This window comes from Nyctereutes procyonoides, unplaced genomic scaffold (assembly GCF_905146905.1).
Source record: "Nyctereutes procyonoides isolate TBG_1078 unplaced genomic scaffold, NYPRO_anot_genome, whole genome shotgun sequence".
NCBI lineage: Eukaryota > Metazoa > Chordata > Mammalia > Carnivora > Canidae > Nyctereutes > Nyctereutes procyonoides.
This window is the reverse complement of record NW_026575036.1, coordinates 13,660,144-13,679,895: the sequence shown is the minus strand read 5'-3', so window position 1 is coordinate 13,679,895 and position 19,752 is coordinate 13,660,144. Positions and strand designations below refer to the sequence as shown.

The 19,752-nt window shown below is 37.2% G+C and overlaps 1 protein-coding gene across 1 annotated transcript in view; it reads left to right on the top strand.

Moving 5' to 3' along the window:
• OVCH1 (ovochymase 1) overlaps positions 1-19,752 on the top strand; it is a 52,520-nt gene extending 32,768 nt beyond the window's left edge. The window contains 7 exon segments of the mRNA XM_055318520.1: positions 1,241-1,392; positions 8,223-8,379; positions 8,707-8,802; positions 12,308-12,525; positions 17,434-17,557; positions 18,520-18,655; positions 19,605-19,752. Of these exon segments, the coding sequence (XP_055174495.1) occupies positions 1,241-1,392; positions 8,223-8,379; positions 8,707-8,802; positions 12,308-12,525; positions 17,434-17,557; positions 18,520-18,655; positions 19,605-19,752 (1,031 nt within the window).

Below are 19,752 nucleotides of genomic sequence, written 5' to 3'. Positions count from 1 at the left end.
AATCATTCTCCATGTGTCATACATTAGAGTGGAAACCTCCTGGCAGCAGGTCTCTAATTCACCATCCTCCCCCAGAGTTAGAAGTTTACCTGGCATAAACAATGAATATGTTTTTGACTGACTGGCTTCCAAGCCCTTGAATAAATGCACCCATTCTCTGATATCTTCAACTGTCACCACCTCCATGACCACCAGACAACTGAGATATGGCTACAGTCTTAGGAAAGATGAATTCATTCTTCCAATCTGGGAGAAAATGAGTTCTCAATTTTAAGACATGGTTAAAGAACAGGGGTGGGGATAGTCCCTGAAAAGAGGATTCTAAATACATTAAATTTATTTATGTATTCGATGAGTACATTAAAAAAAAAAAACACACAAGCTTTAGAGTCGAGCCTCAGCCTAACTACTAGTTCTGACCCTCAGGGGCTGAGATCAGATTTGCAGAACTGTGGCTTTTTTGTGTGTGAGTTCAGAGTTCAGTGTGATCATGTATGTGAACAACCTGCCTCACAACATTGTATTATTGGGTTGGAGTAATATGAAAGTACTATATAAATGTCAGGTAATTTATAAGACTAGACTTAGCTATTTTTTTTTGTCAGTCATGAATCCAAAATGATAGAATAAGTTATGTAGAATACATGTGCATACAGACCTGCCTGAGGGTCAGTTATGCATTTCTTTAGTGTTCATTGCTAGCCTTATAGCCTTCATTGTTAGTCCTTTTAAATTGGTGTTGAGATGAGTCCCAGTTGCGACAAAGGAGGAAAAAGGAATATAATTTTGGTTTTTATTAGGAAATCGTATAAACATGTCACATTTATAATATGTTTTTACATATAAATATACTGTGTAAAAACATATAATCACATACATCCTATACAATACCGATTTATATCCTGCTGAATTTTCCTTTCTGAATTCTTATGTAGCAATATTTGAAACACTAAACTTTAAATAACAAATAAGCTAGGAAAAAAAAAAAGTTTCTGGTGTTGTTCTCCTGACAATGTATTCCTTTACAAAGATGCGATGCTTGAAAATGAAGACATCCTGCAATGAGACCTATTTTTTTTTTGACACATTTTTTGATTCAGTATTCTGTATCAGCTCAGGTGAAACCGAATGATTGCAATTATATTAGTACAGAGCAAGTCTGAACTTAAATATGTTTTTTAACATAATTTGTTGTTTACTTCATTATGAAGCTGTCTTTCTGAATCTGTGTCTTAAGCAGATGGCGGCCTCGCAAGGCACTTACAGCAGATTCAGGTGCCCATATTAGAAGGAGAAGTCAGCAAACACACTTACTCCTCTCACCCAGGAGGGCTCACAGAGAAGATGATGTGTGCTGGCTTTGCAGCCTCTGGAGGGAAAGATTTCTGTCAGGTGAGAAGACTCTGATTTTGCAGAGGAAGATCCAGGCATCTGCTGGAGATTCTCCTTGGACAGGAGGGGACACTTGGAAGCACAGGTAACCATTGTACCCTGTGCCTGGTAGCACCACGCCATGCCCTTCCAGGAGGGCCAGCAAGACAGCAGGAAGAGTGAGTTCCAAATTTGCTGAGATGGAGAGAGGGTAAAAACAGCCAAGAGCCTGAAAAGCAGATGGGGGGGACTGAGGAGCCCATGAGAACACAGGGCACGGCAACACTAACTGGGCCGTGGGCAGGAAGATGTGTTCAGAGAGATGCAAGTCTCTGGGAAAAGAGATAGAAGCAAAGAAGGGTTCCTTTTTTTTAAAAAAAATATTTTATTTATTTATTCATGTGGGACACACAGAGAGAGGCAGAGACACAAGCAGAGGGAGAAGCAGGCCCCATGCAGGGAGCCCCACATGGGACTCGATCCCAGGTCTCCAGGATCACACCCTGGGCTGAAGGCGGCGCTAAACCACTGAGCCACCCAGGCTGCCCCAAAGAAGGATTCTAAATCAGCATATCCTACTTATGACTTAAGGTTTTTATTGTTTTAAATTAGTGCTAATCTCCTATGTGCTCACATTTAATTTTCTACCACAGATAGAAAATAATCAGGAAAAATGAGAAACTTTGAAAAAATGGTTTGCAGTGCAGTGGAAAACAAATTACAAAACAATAGTTTCATTTCAGAGATCCTTAGAGGCAAAAGCAGTGTAGTTACATTCACATGTCAGTTGGACAAGCGTGCTATCGGCAAGTTCAAATCAGCCAAGGGAAGAAAGAGTGTGGACAAATGGATTGTAAAACACCAGCTTTAATATCCTGAAAGCCAAGTGAAGAATGTGACTTTAGATATACAACCAAAAAGGGTGTTTGATACTCTGTAACCCACCTTCAACATTTAGTCTGGATTTGAGGCAGCCTACTAAATAGAAACATTTGGGTCTTCAGGGCAGATATACTTCTCCAGACTTATCATTTCATACTGGTCTGGAATACAGAGGGAAGAAAGGATGAATCTCTAGTCTGTGCTGCTTTTTGATCATTTTCCTCTTAATCAAGAAACAACCAGTGGGAGAAAACTGGGTATTAATTGATGTATAAGTCCTTCCCTGTGAAAATGTGAGGCGAGAAGGAAGGAAGTCCCCTCTTAACACTGAATATCAGTTTCTGGTGGTTAAACCCTTTTGTGGTATCAAGTACTACTCAGATTCTGTTTTCTGCATTGTAGTTTGTATTTCTCAGAAGCTGACCTTGAGACAAAGATTCAAGTATGATGGTCTATTTAGAAAGTGCAGACGTCGCTGGTAGGAAAGTCAGGAGGGTGGTCTAGGGCAGGGAAGACAGGAAATGTGAGATGTGCTGTTAAGTCAGCTACCACAATAAGGGGACTGAGTTTAATCCTGCAACAGCGTAAAATGCACGCAACACATTTGTCCCATCCAAGGGGCGAGGGAACTGGGATATTTATATAACAACTTCCCCGAAGTCATAGTTTGAGGGCTGCTGGGGAACAGGTCTGTTGATCCCTCTGCTGCACTTTCCACACTTTTGGCCTGCCTTGTGAATGTGGTGGAGGAGGGGAAGAGCCCTCAGACCCAGAGCTAGGATGTGGACTGAAAGACTTTATGAATATGGGATGGGCATTCACACCATCTGCTAGAAGACGTAAATGCTATATTATAAAAATCAAATAGTAAAGTGCTCTGAATTAATGTGGTCATTCTTCCCCTTTTGAGGGATGGTTTTTCTCTCTGCTTCAAATCAAGGAAATCACAAATGGCTCTGTTGTCTCTGTCATGTTTGACAGCATCTGACTTTAAGGGAACACCTTACTCGATATCAAGAGAGCGAAGGGGAATTTGGGAGGGAATTAGGTCCATGACAGAGGTGACCCAAATATCATGATCTTGGTGGGCATTTATTTCAGTGACATCCAACTGTCCCTTTGCAGCACAACCAAATTTACAAGGGGAGGAAAGTAGAATTTGAGACTTTGGCTAAGAAATGTGGCTAGCTAAAGAACACTAGATTAGTAACAAGGTGACTTCAGAAACTCTGATAAGGTGGACTCTGGTATTTCTATCAGGTAGTTGATTTTTACCCTCCTGTGTGTGCTCAGAGGTAATGGACCTGCGTAATGTAATTTCTCATCCAGGAAGGTGAAAGAGAATGCTGGAATGCAGAAATATGGAGTTTCAGAGATGCAGTGTAGAATCCTATGCTTTGGGGGCACCTGGGTGCCTCAGTGGTTGAGCATCTGCCTTTGGCTTGGGTCGTGATCCCAGGGTCCTGGGATGGAGTCCTGCATCGGGCTCCCTGCCGGAAGCCTGCTTCTCCCTCTGCTTATGTCTCCGCCTCTCTCTGTGTGTCTCTCATGAATAAATAAATTAAAATCTTAAAAAAAAATCCTATTATTTGCTCATAACACATCCTAGATTGTTTTTAAAATGTTGACCTATAAGGTGATCTCTATCTTCACAGAGTGGTGTATGTCTTGTTCCTGCTGACTCTTCAAATCTATTTCATACTTCTCTTTTGCTTATATATTTCAAACACACTGATTACTTTCTGACCATACAAGTCACCACATCCTGCCTAACTTGGGGCCTTACTTAGCCCAGATATCAATTCTGAATAAAATGCTATTCCTCCTGGCTTTTGAAAACCCAGCTCCTTCTTTTGTGTATTAGCCCAAATGTTATTGAAATGACATACACCTACACGAGTATGTAAGCACACACAACTGCCTGCCTTTATTCTCTACTTTTTGCTCTGAATATTTTTCTATAGCTATTATCACCATCTAATTTGTTTATACTCTCTTGCTTAGAGTGCCTAGCTCACGGTAGGCACTGAATAATTTTTTGAAAATAAATAGGTACCATTTGCCTATTGAATATTTACCATGTGGTAGGCCCTATGATAGACCCTGATGATAAAAGATGAATTAGACAGACTCTTTCTGGATCATGCGATGTTTGTAATTGCAAGAAAAATTCTTTATTTGGTATACATTGGTACCAGGTGAATAAGTAGTTTAAAGATAAAATAAACCTGACTTGACACATCAGACCACTTACAAACTGGAAAGAAGTCTTAAGTATAATCTTACTTCATATGGAGAAAAATTACATCCAGAGAAAATGTTAATTGTTCTACATTACAGACTAGGGAATCTGTCTCCCTGTTCCTACTTGAGGATTTCTTCTGTGAAATTCTTCATATAAAATAAATAGCTACATCAAATGTCATAAGCTCAGTTTATTTTATCAGAAGACAAAGGATTTAGTTTGAGTCTAAATACATTTCTGTCAAAGAAAAAGAGAGTGAAAATCAGAAAGGCTGCCTTAAAATGCAAATCTGATAGGTTTTTTATAGCTTTATTGAGCGATAAGTGACATATAACATTGTGTAAGTTTCAGATATACAGTGTAATGATTTGATGCACTTGTATATTGTGAAACGCTTACCACAGTAGAGTTAATCAACACCTCCATCACCTCATAGAATTACCATTTCTTCCTGGTGGTGAGAAGACTTAAGTGTTCTATCTACTTTCTTATCAACTTTTAAATATATAATACAGTATTGTTAATCATAGTCACCATGTTGTACATTAGATTCCCAGAACTGTTCATCTTATAATGGGAAGTTTATTCCCTTTGACCAAGATCTCCCTCATTTTCCCCATCCCCCACTCCCTGGTAACTATCATTCTACTCTCTGTTCCTTTGAGTTCAGCTTTTTTTAGATACCAAGTATAAGTGATATCATATAATATTTGTCTTTTGCTATCTGACCTTTCATTTAGTATCATGTCCTCAAGGACCATCCATGTTGTTGGAAAGAGAAGGATTCTATTTGTTCTCATGGCTGAATAATAACCCATTTCATATATATATACATATATATATATATGCATCTGCTCTGTGATGCAGAGCATTTTCTCATGTGCATGTTGGCCAATGGAGTAATATTCCATTGTATACATAAACCACATCTTCTTTATCCATCCATATATATGTGTATATATATACCATATTTTTATACCATTTCATATATATACCATATTTTTATATATATCATATATTTTTAATTTTATCCTGTGACAGAAAAATAGGTTTTCTTATCTCGGCTATAGGGAATTAAGCTGCAATATATATGGGAGTGCAGACACCTCTTTGATAACCTGTTTTTATTTCCTTGAGGTGTATTACAGAAGTGGATCATATAGTAGTAAATTTTTAGCTTTTTGAAGAATGTTTATATTATTTTCCATAGTGATGTACCAATTTATATTTCTACCAACAGTGTAAAGGATTCCCTTTTCTCCACATCCTTGCCAACATTTTTTTTTTCTTGCCAACATTTTTTTATGTCTTTTTGATGATACCTCTTCTAACAAGTATGAGGTGATGTCGCATTGTAGTTTTGATTTGCATTTCTCTGATGATCAGTGATGTTGAGTATCTTTTCATGTACCTGTTGCCCATCTCTATGTCTTGTTTGGAAAAAATGTCTATTCATATCCTCTGCCTATTTTTTAGGGTACATTGTTTTTGTTATCAGTTTGTATGAGTTGTTTATATATTTTGGATATTAACCCTTTATCAGATAAGTGGTCTGCAAATGTTTTCTCCCATCCCATAGGTTGCCTTTTCATTTTGTTGATTGTTTCTTCTGATATATACAAGCATTTTACTTTCATGTAGTTCCAGTTAGTTGCTTCTTTCTTTTGTTGCTTGTGCTTTTGGTTTCATATAAAAAAAAAATTGTTGCCAAGACCAATGTCAAGAAGCTTTATCCTTATGTTTTCTTCTAGGAGTTCTACATTTGTAGCTTTATATATGTCTTTAATTCATTTCAAGTTTAATTTTTTGTGAGTAGTATAAAATAGGGACCAATTCCATTCCTCTACCTATTGTTGTCTAGTTTTCCGAATATCATTGGTGAAGAGATTATCCTTTCCCCATAGAGTATTCTTTCTTCTTTGTCAAATATTAGTTGACTGCATATGTTATGGTTTTTCTGGACTTCTGATTCTAGCCCATTTGTCTATGTGTCTTTTTATGCCAGTACCATACTGCATTGACTACCATAGATTTGTAACATATTTTCAAATCAGGAAATGTGATGTCTCCAGCTTTGTTCCTTCTCAGGATTTCTTTGGCTATTTAGGGTCTTTCGTGGGCCCATATGATTTTTAGGATTTTTTTTAAATTTCTATGAAAAATACTATTGAAATTTTGAAATGGACTTCATTGAATCTACTGGTGGCTTTGGTAGTATGGACACAATATTGATTCTTCTGATCTTTGAACATAGGATTATGTGTTCCATATGTTTGTATCTTCATCAATTTATTTTGTCAATATAATTTTTAGTGTGGAGATCTTTTACCTTTTTGGTTAATTTTATTCCTAAGCACTTTATTTTTTGACGTTTTTGTATATAGGATTGTTTTCCTTATTTCCTTTCCAAGTTTTTATCTAAATTCCAGTTAGTTACCATGTAGTATGATAGTAGTATCAGGTGTAGAATTTAGTGATTCAACACTTACTTACAACACCCAGTGTTCATTGTAAGTGCCCTCCTTAATCCTGTTTATTTCTTTTTCATATATTTTTTTGTTAATGTATAGAGACACTACTAATTTCTGAATGTTTGCTTTGTATCCTGAAACTTTACTGTACTCATTAATTAGTTCTAACTGTTTTGTTTTGAGTTCTAACAGTTTTTGATGGAGTCTTTAGGATTTTCCTAGATCATATCCTCTACAAATAAAGGCAGTTTTACTTCTTGCTTCCTGCTTTACTCCTTCCTTCTTTCCTTTTATTTCTTTTTCTTGCCTTATTGTTCTAAGACTTCTAAACCTATATTGAATAGGAATGGTGAGTGTGGGCATACTTGTTTTTATTTCTTATCTTACAGGAAAAGCTTTCAGCTTTTCACTATTGAGTATGATGTTAGCTATGGGTTTGTTATATATCACCTTTATTATGTTGTGGTATGTTCTGTCTATACCCAATTTGTTGAGAGTTTTTATCATGAGAGGATGTTGCATTTTGTTAAATATGTTTTCTGTACTATTCATATGATAACATGAATTTTAAACTTTCATTCTATTAATATGTATCACATTCATTAATTTATATATGTTGAACTATCTTTGCATTACTGATCATGGTGTATGATCCTTTTAATATGCTATTAAATTCAGTCTGCTAGTATTTTGTTGAGGATTTTTACATCTGTGCTTATTAGAGATTTTGGCCTGTAGTTTTCTTGTAGTGTCCTTACCTGGCTTTGATATCAGGGTGATTCCGACCTTGTGTAATAATTTTAGAGTGTTCCGTCCTCTTCAATTTTTGCAAGAGTTTGGGAATTGAAATGAATTCTTTAAATGTTTAGTAGAATTCACCAGTGAAGCTATCTGGTCCTGAGCTTTGCTTTATTGGGGTGTTTTTGATTAATGATTCAATCTCCTTGCTCATATTGCTCTGTTCTGATTTTCTATTTCCTCATGATTTGGTCTTGGCAGTTTGTTTGTTTCTAGGAATTTATTTATTCATAGTAGTCTCATGAATCTTTGTATTTCTGTGGTATCCGTTGTAATATCTTTGTGATTTTACTTATTTGAGTTTAAGGACTAAAAGATATACAAATTGATGAAGTATAAACATTTTTCATTAAAGAAATGTGTTATGAATAAATTATTGATTATTCCTGTTCCAAAATTGAAGGCAGAAGCTCTGGTTAAAGCAATTTTTAGAACATATTTTCTTGGTGTTTCAGGGAGACTGTGGTGGCCCATTAGTGTATAGACGTGAAAAAGGTCCCTTTGTCCTATATGACATTGTCAGCTGGGAAGCTGGCTGTGCCCAGCCAAGGAAGCCAGATGTACTTGCCAGGGTGAGTGTCTTCTTGGACTGGATCCAGTTCAAAATGAAAGGTAAATATTTTTCAGATATTATAAAAACAATTCCTCTTTCTTTAGACTAGGTTTGCAAGAAGTGAGTTTGGTAGAAATCAGCATTATGAAAGAAAAAACCATAAAGTAGTATTTCATTTATTTTAGTTTCTAAAACATTAAAATGCACATTAAAATTCTGTAAGAAAACATTCTCCCTTGAGCAGAGAGAGTAAAACTGACTTTTCCTGAGGCTGCTATAATCCTAGATTTGCATTTTCTTTTGACAAAAGCTGTTTTGATATAGACTACATTTTCTTTTGAGGCTTTCATCTTGATTTATTTTTAACATGCTCTCTCCAGGTACAGGTCCTGCTTCACTTCAGATAAATAATGAAAGCAAAACCTTAACAAGGCAACAGTTACCACCACTCACGCCTTCAACGGACAATGCATTTGGACCAGGTAATAGATGTTCATGTTATCCAATTAATTCAGCAGGTAAGAACTTAGCAAAAAGCTTTGCATGTCTATGTTTGCTAATTTTCTTTGGAATAGGATAAACCCTGTGTTTTCATTCTGGCTAGTAGTTTATACTGAAGGAGAGGAGTGTTGTCATTGTGACCATCTGGGTTTCTTTTCTATCCCCACAGATACAGCTGTTGCAGGTAAAGAAAAAAAAAAACACTTGTGGTTGTGAACAAGTTCCTGAATTTGAATTTTGAAGGAGTGCATAGAAAGAATTATTCTGACCTGTTTATTCCTACATAATTAAAGGTCCTTACATTTTCAGATATCTGGGTAGGTGAGGACCCTGGATGTGAGAGAGAACTACAACCAGCATCAGTGTTAGTCATTTATAATTCTCCCACAATTGTGTCTGTTTGCTAATGGGATTTTTATTTTTATTTAAAATGAAACTGCAGCTGGAGAATTAGAAGTCTGTAATAGACCTGTAGGGAGATGAAAGTTCTATAATGTCATCATTCTTTATTTCCAGGTGGTCACACACAGTATATTCTTTCTCATCGTCTCTACCCCCATCCATCCCACCTACAATCAAGCTCAGTAGGCAACTAGAAGAGGTGGGAGAAGGTTGAAGGGGCTACAGAAGACAGAGGGAATTGCTAGAGTGATAACCTTCAGTAGGAGAGAGGGGATGAGATCTTGTGTTCAGCAGGAGGGGTTGGTCTCAGAGAAGAGCAAAGTGCAGTTCATCCATAGTTGCTGGATGGGAGGCAGACTTATGCTGTATATGTGGAGATGGGAGCTTCTGGCAATTTTCTAATTGCTTCTATATACTTACCAGATGAAGCAGGATTGTTGAAGAGGGTTTGAGGGTTTTAAGAGAAAAGAAGAAGTATGAAATAGTTCTTCAAAAAAGTGACAAAGTGCATGTACTAGGAAAATGTGGTAGGATTGCTGGGCAACATAAAAGCCTCTGAGATTAATAACATGAATTTATAGGGAGATTGACCAGTTTATTTGTATGTTTTCTTCTGGAGACACTGAGGGGTAGCACATATATGTAGAACAGATGGGAAAGTAGATTCAATCAGAATGGGTTTTCCCAAGTATGCAAGAGTATAAGGGTGTTGAAGGCATTGTGTAGTAGGAAGGGATTAAGATGATGTATTTTGGAATTTAAGCTAGGAAAAGAGTGAATGAGGATGAGAGTTAGGGACAAAGGAAAGGTAGTTGGGTAGATGAATAGCACGTCTCAAAAAGTGGAAGGAGCATTGGACGGAGCTGAGAAGATAGAGGTTGTGGATGGACAGAGCAGTGCTTGAAAGTGAGATATGGAAGGTGGTGTTATTGCTGAGGACCACATCCCTGGGAGTTGACCATTGGGTTGGGTGGCTGAGGTCTGGTGGAGAACAAGATCATTGGAAGGAAGTTGAGAAATTAGAAAACTCCAGTGCTGGGCTCATCATTTATATGGGGACTGAAATCAGCAAGATGTGTGGCAAAAATATTGTTGGAGAAAAATGAGTGCTAAAATCTTCTAGGAATAAGAAAGTGGTAATTCGGGGACCAGTTGTGGGTGGCATGGTCTGACAACACAAGAATCAAAGAGTCTTACTTAGATTAAAAATAAATCTGGAATTGGGGTTGAGATGAAGAGCAAATCTAGGCCTAACATCCTTAAACCTAATGATTTTGATGGTTTGAGTTAAATGAACAATTGTGATTAGTGCATAAGTAAATTAATGCATACAAAGCACTTAAAATAGAAATAGCATGATGTAAAGACTTCTAACTCTGGGAAACGAGCTAGGGGTGGTGGAAGGGGAGGAGGGCGGGGGGTGGGGGTGAATGGGTGGCGGGCACTGAGGGGGGCACTTGACGGAATGAGCACTGGGTGTTATTCTGTATGTTGGTAAATTGAACACCAATAAAAATTAATTTATAATAAAATAAAATAAAATAACATAAAATAAAATAAAATAAAATAAATAGCATGATGAATGGCAACAGTCAACAGGTGGTGGTGGTAGTGATCAACTAATATATTCATTGAACTGTCCCATTCAGAAAATAAACGTTGTTAAAATGTAGAGAAGATATTTCTCGTTTGTATATGTTCAGAAATACATATGCATGCCAAAGAACTTTGCAAGTTTTACATATGAAAGGGTATTGTTTTGTTTTAATTCTGTGAATATTCTATGCATTAAAATGTTGAAACTATCCTATCTTTAACATCCACCCACTCCCAGCACTTGCTTTTTACACAAGAGGTTGTTAGCCCATTTATAAAAAGAAGTGACTGATTGGGAATTCATGACTTTATATGATTTGGTTCCTTTCCAGGCAGATTTGTCATAGAGGATTCATGGGGACAGGAAAAAAAGATTGAAAAGATATGTTGGGGCCAGAGTCTGAAAGACAGTGCAAGCTGCACAATTTCAGTTGCTTTGAGCAAGGAAAGAACTTAATTCTTTTGTTTCATACACTATCCCAGATTGGAGGGCATGGTGGGAAAGATTAAAGACTGGGAAATCAGTGAGGTTACTATTAAATCAAGGTGGTCTATAACTATCTAAATTAGATTACAGTAGCCATATACATGAAGGGGAGAATTTACAAAGGAAATAATGGGACTAGGCAATTGAATAGAATCCTGAATTCTTATAACATTCCATTTCCCTTCTTCAGTTTCTGCCACTCCTCATTTCTACTCTTCATAAAAGTATATTTATATATCTGTCACCTCAGATCATTAACTTCTCTATGGCAAAGCGTATATAATCACACATTAATTAATTAACGAAAACTCCTACATTAAGATATGTTCATTTGAATGCAGAGTATTTCAATATGTAATTGCTCAGAGGATTTTTGTCAAAGGAATACACAGAGGTGAAGAAGGAGGAGTCAAGGGTATATATAACATGAAGAAGCAGCAGCTGACTATAGGATCAGGGGGCCAGAGAGCCACAGGCATCTGAAGCTCTGCAAGTAGCCCTGCAGGTCCAAAGGTGCCCTTGGACTTAAGAGCAAGTGGAAGAAGTGAGAGACTTTCAAATGTATCAGCAGATTCTCCTTCTTTTGATCTCAGTCACGAATTCCATGAATATGATCATTTGTCCCAGCAAGATAAATGCTCAGTGAAATTAGTGAAGCTTTTAGGAACAGACCTTCATTGCATCTCAAAGAAGGAAGGAAATGAAAACATGCTGGAAGTAGAGATTGCATATCCACTGTGCATCTTCTAAGGCATTTAAAAGATTCCTTGAAAAGAAATTTTAAATAATTATAATTTAACTTCTACTACAATCTCATTTCAAGAAAATAGGACACATTCAATGGGATGATCATTTTTACCCAAGGACATGTGAAAGAGAATAATAAAGTTTTAATTTTCTTCTTGCAAGCCTAAATTTTTCAGGTTTGTGGTGGAGGCTCACTTTGCATTGCTTTGCTTTGTTTATGTTGGTCCCTGGTGTCTGTGTGCTCTGAATTGTAGGTTGTTACTCTGAAGTGGAACCAGAAGAACCCAGAGGCTTTTTTTCAACTCCAAGATATCCACTGGATTATAGAGGAAAACTGGAATGTTCTTGGGTGCTCAGAGTGTCACCAAGCAGTATGGCAAAATTGACAGTTGAGTAGCTGTCACTGCCTTGGTCTCTTGTGTGTCCAGATTCTGTTGTGACTATTTATGAAGAAAGCCACGATGAGAAAAGGGTATCAGGTAATGGCATTTCAATTCTCTGCTGGGAGCCCTTTTGGTATAGGCAGCTTTTATGATCAGGAGAGAGCTTGACTTGGGTAACACTACCACCAAAATGTGGATTCATGTAATAGGCATGACTTTTTTAAAAAAGTTTTTATTTACTTATTTATTCATGAGAGACAGAGAGGGGGGTGGGCAGAGACATAGGCAGAGGGAGAAGCAGGCTCCATGCAGTGAGCCCGATGTGGGACTCGATCTTGGGACTCTAGGATCATGCCTTAAGCCAAAGGCGGATGCTCAACTGCTGAGCCACCCAGCATCCCACCTTTTTTTTTTTTTAAGGCACACTTAATATTTTCAAAGTGAATGAGGGTGAGAGAGAGGGACAAAGGAAAGGTGGTTGAGAAGATGAATAGCAGGTCTCAAAAAGTGGAAGGAGCATTGGAGGGAGCTGAGAAGAAAGCAGGTTGTGGATGGAGAGAGCAGTGCTTGAAAGTGAGATATGGAAGGTTTTGTTGTTGCTGATGATCACATTCCTGGGAGCTGACCATTGGGTTGGGTGGCTGAGGTCTGGTGGAGAACAAAATCATTGGAAAGAGGTTGAGAAATTAAAAAAACTCCAGTGCTGGGCTCATCATTTATATGAAATCAGCAAGATATGTGGCAAAAATATTGTTGGAGAAAAATGACTGCTAAAATCTTCTAGGAATAAGGAAGTGGTAATTCGGGGACCAGTTGTGGCTGGTATGGTCTGACAACACAAGAATCAGAGTCATATTTAGATTAAAAATATATCTGGAATTGGGGTTGAGAAGAGCAGACTTAGGCTCTTAATAGTTTCAAAAGTTGAATTTACAAAACAGGTGTACTAGAGGTTGAGTGTGTGTGTGTGTGTGTGTTTGTACGTATGCGTATTCAAGCAGAAAAAATACAAGAGAGTTCAAGTTCTTCAAGCATACTGGAACTATGCCAGGATGCCAGAAATGTATATGAAAGAGGAATTAGGATGGTTAAAAATCAGATGTGGGTAGGAGGTGGGGGTTGGATTTTAAAATAAAGCAAAATATATTAAAGGTTTTTACAATGGCAGAATTTAAAATATTTGTTAATACGCTAGCTTTCATTTCATTTCATGTGCGGGCAACCCTGTTTTGTGCAACAAAACAAAGTTGATACCTCCTGTTTGTGTAGGGGTGGTACCGCTCTTAGGAGGGAGGTAGGAACGTTTTGGAAATCATTTGGTTGATGGGGACACCTGGGAAGAAAATAAGTGTATGCCTGCACATACATGCTGAAGACCAGAAAAATCCTCTGATGATGAAACTGTGTTCTTGGGATAAATTCTGAGATGAAATCATTTGGTTAGAGGGCACAAAACTTTTTTTAAAGAATCTTTATAAATACTGTCTCATTTAGACCTGGCCTATCTACTTTGTTCATTTATCTCCTGCAATCTGATGGGCTCCCCCATCCACCTTGATTGAAACAGCTCCAGGTCTTCTTGTAGCTGGAATGAAATCCAGAATTCCTAGCATGGCCTTCTGTCCTCCTTCCTGACTCACATGATCAGGTGCTATCCTTCTCACCTGAGGCCCCTTGTCCAGCTCCTCCTAGCTCTTCAGAGAGCTCCTTGTCTGTCCCTCAGATCTCTCAAGTCTTGACTAGAATGTCTCCTCCTCCTTCTCTTCCTCCTTTTTTAAAGACTTTATTTATTTGACAGAGAAAGAGCACAAGCAGGGGGAGCAGCAGGCAGAGGGAGAAGGAGAAGCAGGCTTCCTGCTGAGCCAGGACCCTGGGTGGGATCATGACCTGAGCTGAAGGCAGACGCTCAACCGACTGAGCCACCCAAGCGCCCCCAGAGTGTCATCTCCTGAATGATACCTACCTTCATTTCTGTAAATTACATCACTTCCTGCTTGGGTACCTCCTAGTTCCTCCCCCTTTTCTTTAGCACTTATTATCTTCCAACATTATGATTTGTTTTCATGTTTGTGGTTTGTGTTTTTTTCTATTGAATGTGAGTTTTCAGAAGGTAAAGACTTTCATCTTTGAAGTCTCTCCAGTGCCTAGAACAGTATGTAAGATGTAGGAGGCACTGAATGAGGGGCACCTGGGTGGCTCAGTGGTTGACTATCTGCCTTCAGCTCAGGTTGTGATCCTGGGATTGAGTTCCACATCAAGCTCCCCACAGGGAGCCTGCTTCTCCCTCTGCTTCTCTCCCTGTATCTCTTGTGAATAAGTAAATAAAATCTTAGGGGGTGGGGTGGGGGAAGGAAGGCATTGAATGAGTGAATGAATGAATGATATAGGTCACCTGGTCAAAGAGGGCTTCTCAGTCTAAAGTAGTGCCATTCATTCCCTCCCAAAGTCCTTTTCATCATATTATGCAGATTATTTCACTGGCAGCCTTGATTCCTATTTGAAATCATCTTCTTTATTTACCTGGCTAAAATAAAAGATTCATGAAAGCAGGGATCTTGCTATTTTGTTCCTTACTATATCTTCCCAAATTAGAATCATGTCTAGAGACTGAGAATATTTTTTTTCATGACTGTGTACTGATAAATTACTCTTCAGAAAAGCTAAATCAGTTTTCATTGCCATTAGCAATACATGGCAGCCTTTTGCACCATAACTGAATATATCAATTTGATAGGCACTTTTACTTTTTAAAAATCATTCATGGAGGCTTTTTTTTCTAATGTTGGTTAGCTATTTGTATTTTTTATTTCTTTGTCATTATCATCCATTTTTTCGGTATTATTCTTTTTATCAGTTTATGAAAGCTGTTATACATATATTTTTCCCTTGTCATAAGTTGCAAGTACTTGTTCATAAGGTTGCCATTTGCCTCTAATTTTTTAAAAGACTTTATTTATTTATTTGAGAGAGAGAGAGAGTGCATGTGAGTGAGGGGAGGGGCAGAAAGGGAAGGAGAGGGAGAAGGAATCTCAAGCAGACTCCCCGCTGGGCATGGAGCCCTACAAAGGGCTCGATCTCATGACCCCAAGATCATGACCTGAACCAAAACCCAGAGCTGGATGCTTAACTGACTGAACCACTCAGGCACATCCTTAATATTTATTATATGTTGATGTAAACATTTAAAAATTTGTTTAAATCTATCTATAAACACCTTTAATCTTTGATTTATCTCATTGCTTTTATTTATAAATATTAATTATTCATTCTGAGTTCAGAAAAAAAATTTTTATAAACTTCTTTAATCCTAATGAAATGTTTTTTTCATATGGTGAAGTGATGCTACCTTTTTCTTCAAGAAAAAACTATTTTCTCTCCAACTGGTAGCAACTCTATTATATACTAGATTCACATATAAAGAGAAACATTTTCTGGGAAAACTTACCCTCATCTTTATAATCTATTGAAAACCATGCTTGGCTTTGTTGTGGATTAACTGAGGAATCCCTATAATTTTCCAACCTAGCATTTCTTTGATTTGAAATTGTCAGCTTGAAACTTGTAGAATGGTTCTTTCTCTTCAAATGATAGATAGCGGAACTGCAAGACTCTAATGGAGGTATTACCCCATATTTAAGCCAGATAGTATTCTTCTATATTGTAAATATAGAATGCTATCTTTTTCCCCGTGGGAGCCAGCAACTCACTCAAGAGTTGTGTTGATCTCTATTTGCTACAAATAAGTATTTGATTATTTTTCAAATAATATTTCAACATCATTTACCTTAATGTGTTATACCATCTAATATTATTTGTTTTTTTCTAATCCGATGTAACCTCTTCCTTCTCTTGTTCCATAGATACTTGTAAGAAGGATATACTAGGGGCTAGAGACCAACTGTTCTTGGTTGTAGGGATTCAATAGTGAGCAAAATGGACAAAAGAAATCCCTGCCCTTATCAAGCTTCTATTCTAGTGGGGAGTGGACACATAATATGAAAACAAAATATATATTATTTAGGTAGATGACCCAGGGGAAAATGAAGTGGGAAGAAAGAGAAGAATCTGAGATATGCCATACAGTTGTATGTAGTATAACCAGCAAATGTCTTTCTGAGCAGGTGACACTTTGATAAATGTTATAGGATAATACTGACTTATTATTATAGTAGAGGGGTTTGATCCTAAGAAATTCACATGTTCTTTTCACATCTTCTTAATCAGCCCTCTGAACTGTTTTAGAATTATGGGTATACTTTCCTTTTTCATCTTTGACTCAGGTCCTCAACCTGAAGCAATCAAAAGGAGACGGAATATAAGGAAAGAATAAATTTTCAGGTAGACTGTTTTCCATCGTGGATTTTTCATAGTGAGATATTTTTAATATGTAGGTACTTTACTAGAAGAAAAAATGGCAGAGCAGCATCATTTTAAAGATGAAGTAATTTACTTCCTTCTGTCCTTCAAGGGAGCAATATGACATAGCAGACTGTGATAGGAATTGAATTCATGGTCCTGGGTTTAGATCCTGAGTCCCCACTCTGCCAGTCTGACTTCGGGTGAGTCACTTGAGTTCTGGAGCCGTTTTCCCTCATTTTGCAGAGTGAAATAAATTCCTACCTCCTGGGTACAAACTTATAACTAGTTGACAAATCCTGGAGATCTAATGCATAGTATAGGAAATATAGTCAACATTTGTATTAGAATCATCAAACTTGCCGAGGGACTAAATCTTAACTAGTTTCATTACAAAAAAGAAATGGTAATGATAAGAGGTGATAGAAGCTACCTATCACTAGAGTGGCAGTCATTTACAATATGTAAATATTGTCATCAAATGGTGTACATCAAAATGGTGTATACTCTAAATCTATACAATGTCACATGTTAAATATATTTTGATAAAAATAAGAATAATTGCCATACCTAAAATAGAGAAACTGCTAAAAAAATTTTAGTTCTTATGTTTTACTAGATTTCATTTTTTTTAAACCTAGGTAAATTATGGGAGAAGGCTTTATTCAATGCTTTTCATGAGCTCCGGACCACTGGTGAGAGTGGTATTTCATTCCCTTGTGCAAGGTGCTTTGGGCATAAGTTGTATTGTCTTTACGGTCCAAGGTATGCTTCATCATTTTATAAACTTATAAAGTTAAAAATCAATGTTTTTCTTTTTAGAGATGTTTCAAAACATGTACATTGTTTGGTAAGAAATGGTGTTTCTGTGGGGAGTTTATGTTTGAAAGGACAATCTATTTAAGGGATCTGAGATTGGTCAGATTCAAAAGAGAAACTGTTCAGTGGATAACCTGATTGACTTGTAAATCATCCAGAATTGTGATTCTGAATGTGGCTACGATATGTTGATTTCAAGACATTTTTTTACCGTCATGTGATTTTTATGCCCCAGATAGCCTTTTCTGTGGATCAGAATATAAGGGTTTTAACTGTTAGCTGGTTGACTAGCTATGGATAATTTATTATCTCTGTATCAGAGTATTCTTTATAGTGATATTGTTATAATCATAAAAGGTTAAGATGAGTATTTAAGATAAACTACACAAATATTAGGTCCTAGCATTATAACTGTAAATGCTAAGCAATTCAGACTTATCAGATAGCATTTTAGAACAAGTAATTAATAAGGCTTTCTGACTTTTGGTAAGTATAGGTAACTGAAAGCTAATTTCTTTTCTTGGCACCAAAAAGCACTGCAGAGAGATATTTGGGGAAAAAGTTCAGTGAGTAATAAAGAAACGCATGCATATCATATGAAACTGTTTTCCCAAAAAAACTATATTAAAAATGTTGCTTTTAGATGGAATTGTACAGACAACTGGCATTATCTATAGTTTTTCCACATTCTCTTCCATTGACTTGATGCTGTGCCAAAGACAATTCTGAGAAAAGTGCTGTTCTCAGTATCTTTGAATGATTCAGATACTTTTCAGTAAAACCACTTCTGTTCATGTTTTTTTCTAAAACGGGGAGGAAAAGTGACTTCTCTGCTCTGAAAGGCATTATCATAAGCCTTTCAAAGATTAATTTTATTTTCATCGCCTCTTTTTTTTCTGTATTTTTAGGTCCAAAGGGCAGTAAAACTGCCAAACTTCTCCAGAGTTCAAACCAAGAATATATGGCCACCTGTGAGGATGTTATTCTGACTAAACTAGGAGGAATCATTCAGATCCCAAGATACTCTCACAGAACCACAATGAGGTGAGGAAGGAATGTTTATTATGACGAAAGAAGTTTGTGAATGATCCTTTGACAAGCAGCAACCCTTGCTTAAGGCATTATTTCCCGCCTCCTCTCCTTGAAGTATAGACTGTGAGGGAATCGCTGGTCTGAGACCTTCATTAGACAAAGACTGAATATAAGATCGTCCCTATTGATAAATTGTGTACTTTCTCAACAAAAGAGATCATTTATTAGGTAAAGTGGAAAGTCAAATCTCCATCTAAGAGTTTTGGAGACTGAAATAATGTACATAGAGTCTTCTAGCACATATTAGGTACTCAATAAGTGGCTATTTAAATTGCAAAAACAGAGAACTTTCCTTGAATTAGACAATAGGATAAATTTAAAGTGTGAAGTGAAAAGTGAAGATTTGCATAATATCATTCCTAAGTAAATTTATATGATTTGGGGAAGTCTGGGGCAAATTCAGGGAAAAGTATGTCCTTAACTCTCAGATTGCCAGTCAGAATTTAAAGGATTACATATGATTGATCCACCATTCACTGCGATGGGTGAACTCAATTAACAATCTTAACAAATTAGGGATCCCTGGGTGGCACAGCGGTTTAGCGCCTGCCCTTGGCCCAGGGCACGATCTTGGAGACCTGGGATCGAATCCCATGTCAGGCTCCTGGTGCATGGAGCCTGCTTCTCCCTCTGCCTGTGTCTCTGTCTCTGTCTCTCTCTCTCTCTGTGTGTGTGACTATCATAAATTAAAAAAAAAACAAAAACAAAAAAACAATCTTAACAAATTAAGTCTTAGAAATATTTTGAATTGTTACAACTTAAAGTAAAAAATCCTTTTTTCACCCAAGCACAAAAGAGCAGATAAGAGTCCATAAAAGTGATGCATACAATTCTGAACGAAGTCAGGACCAGTATGTGCTATTTGGAAATCATTCCTAACTTTCTTTTATCTGTGCCATAGTTGCCACTGGAAGTTATCAGCCCCCTTAAACCACATCGTTCGTCTTGATATTATCAACTTCCAGATGAAGCCAACACCCTTGGCCTGTCAGAGTCATATGTGGGTTTACGAAGGATTTGGATCAGGCAAAAAATTAATAGGTAACTAA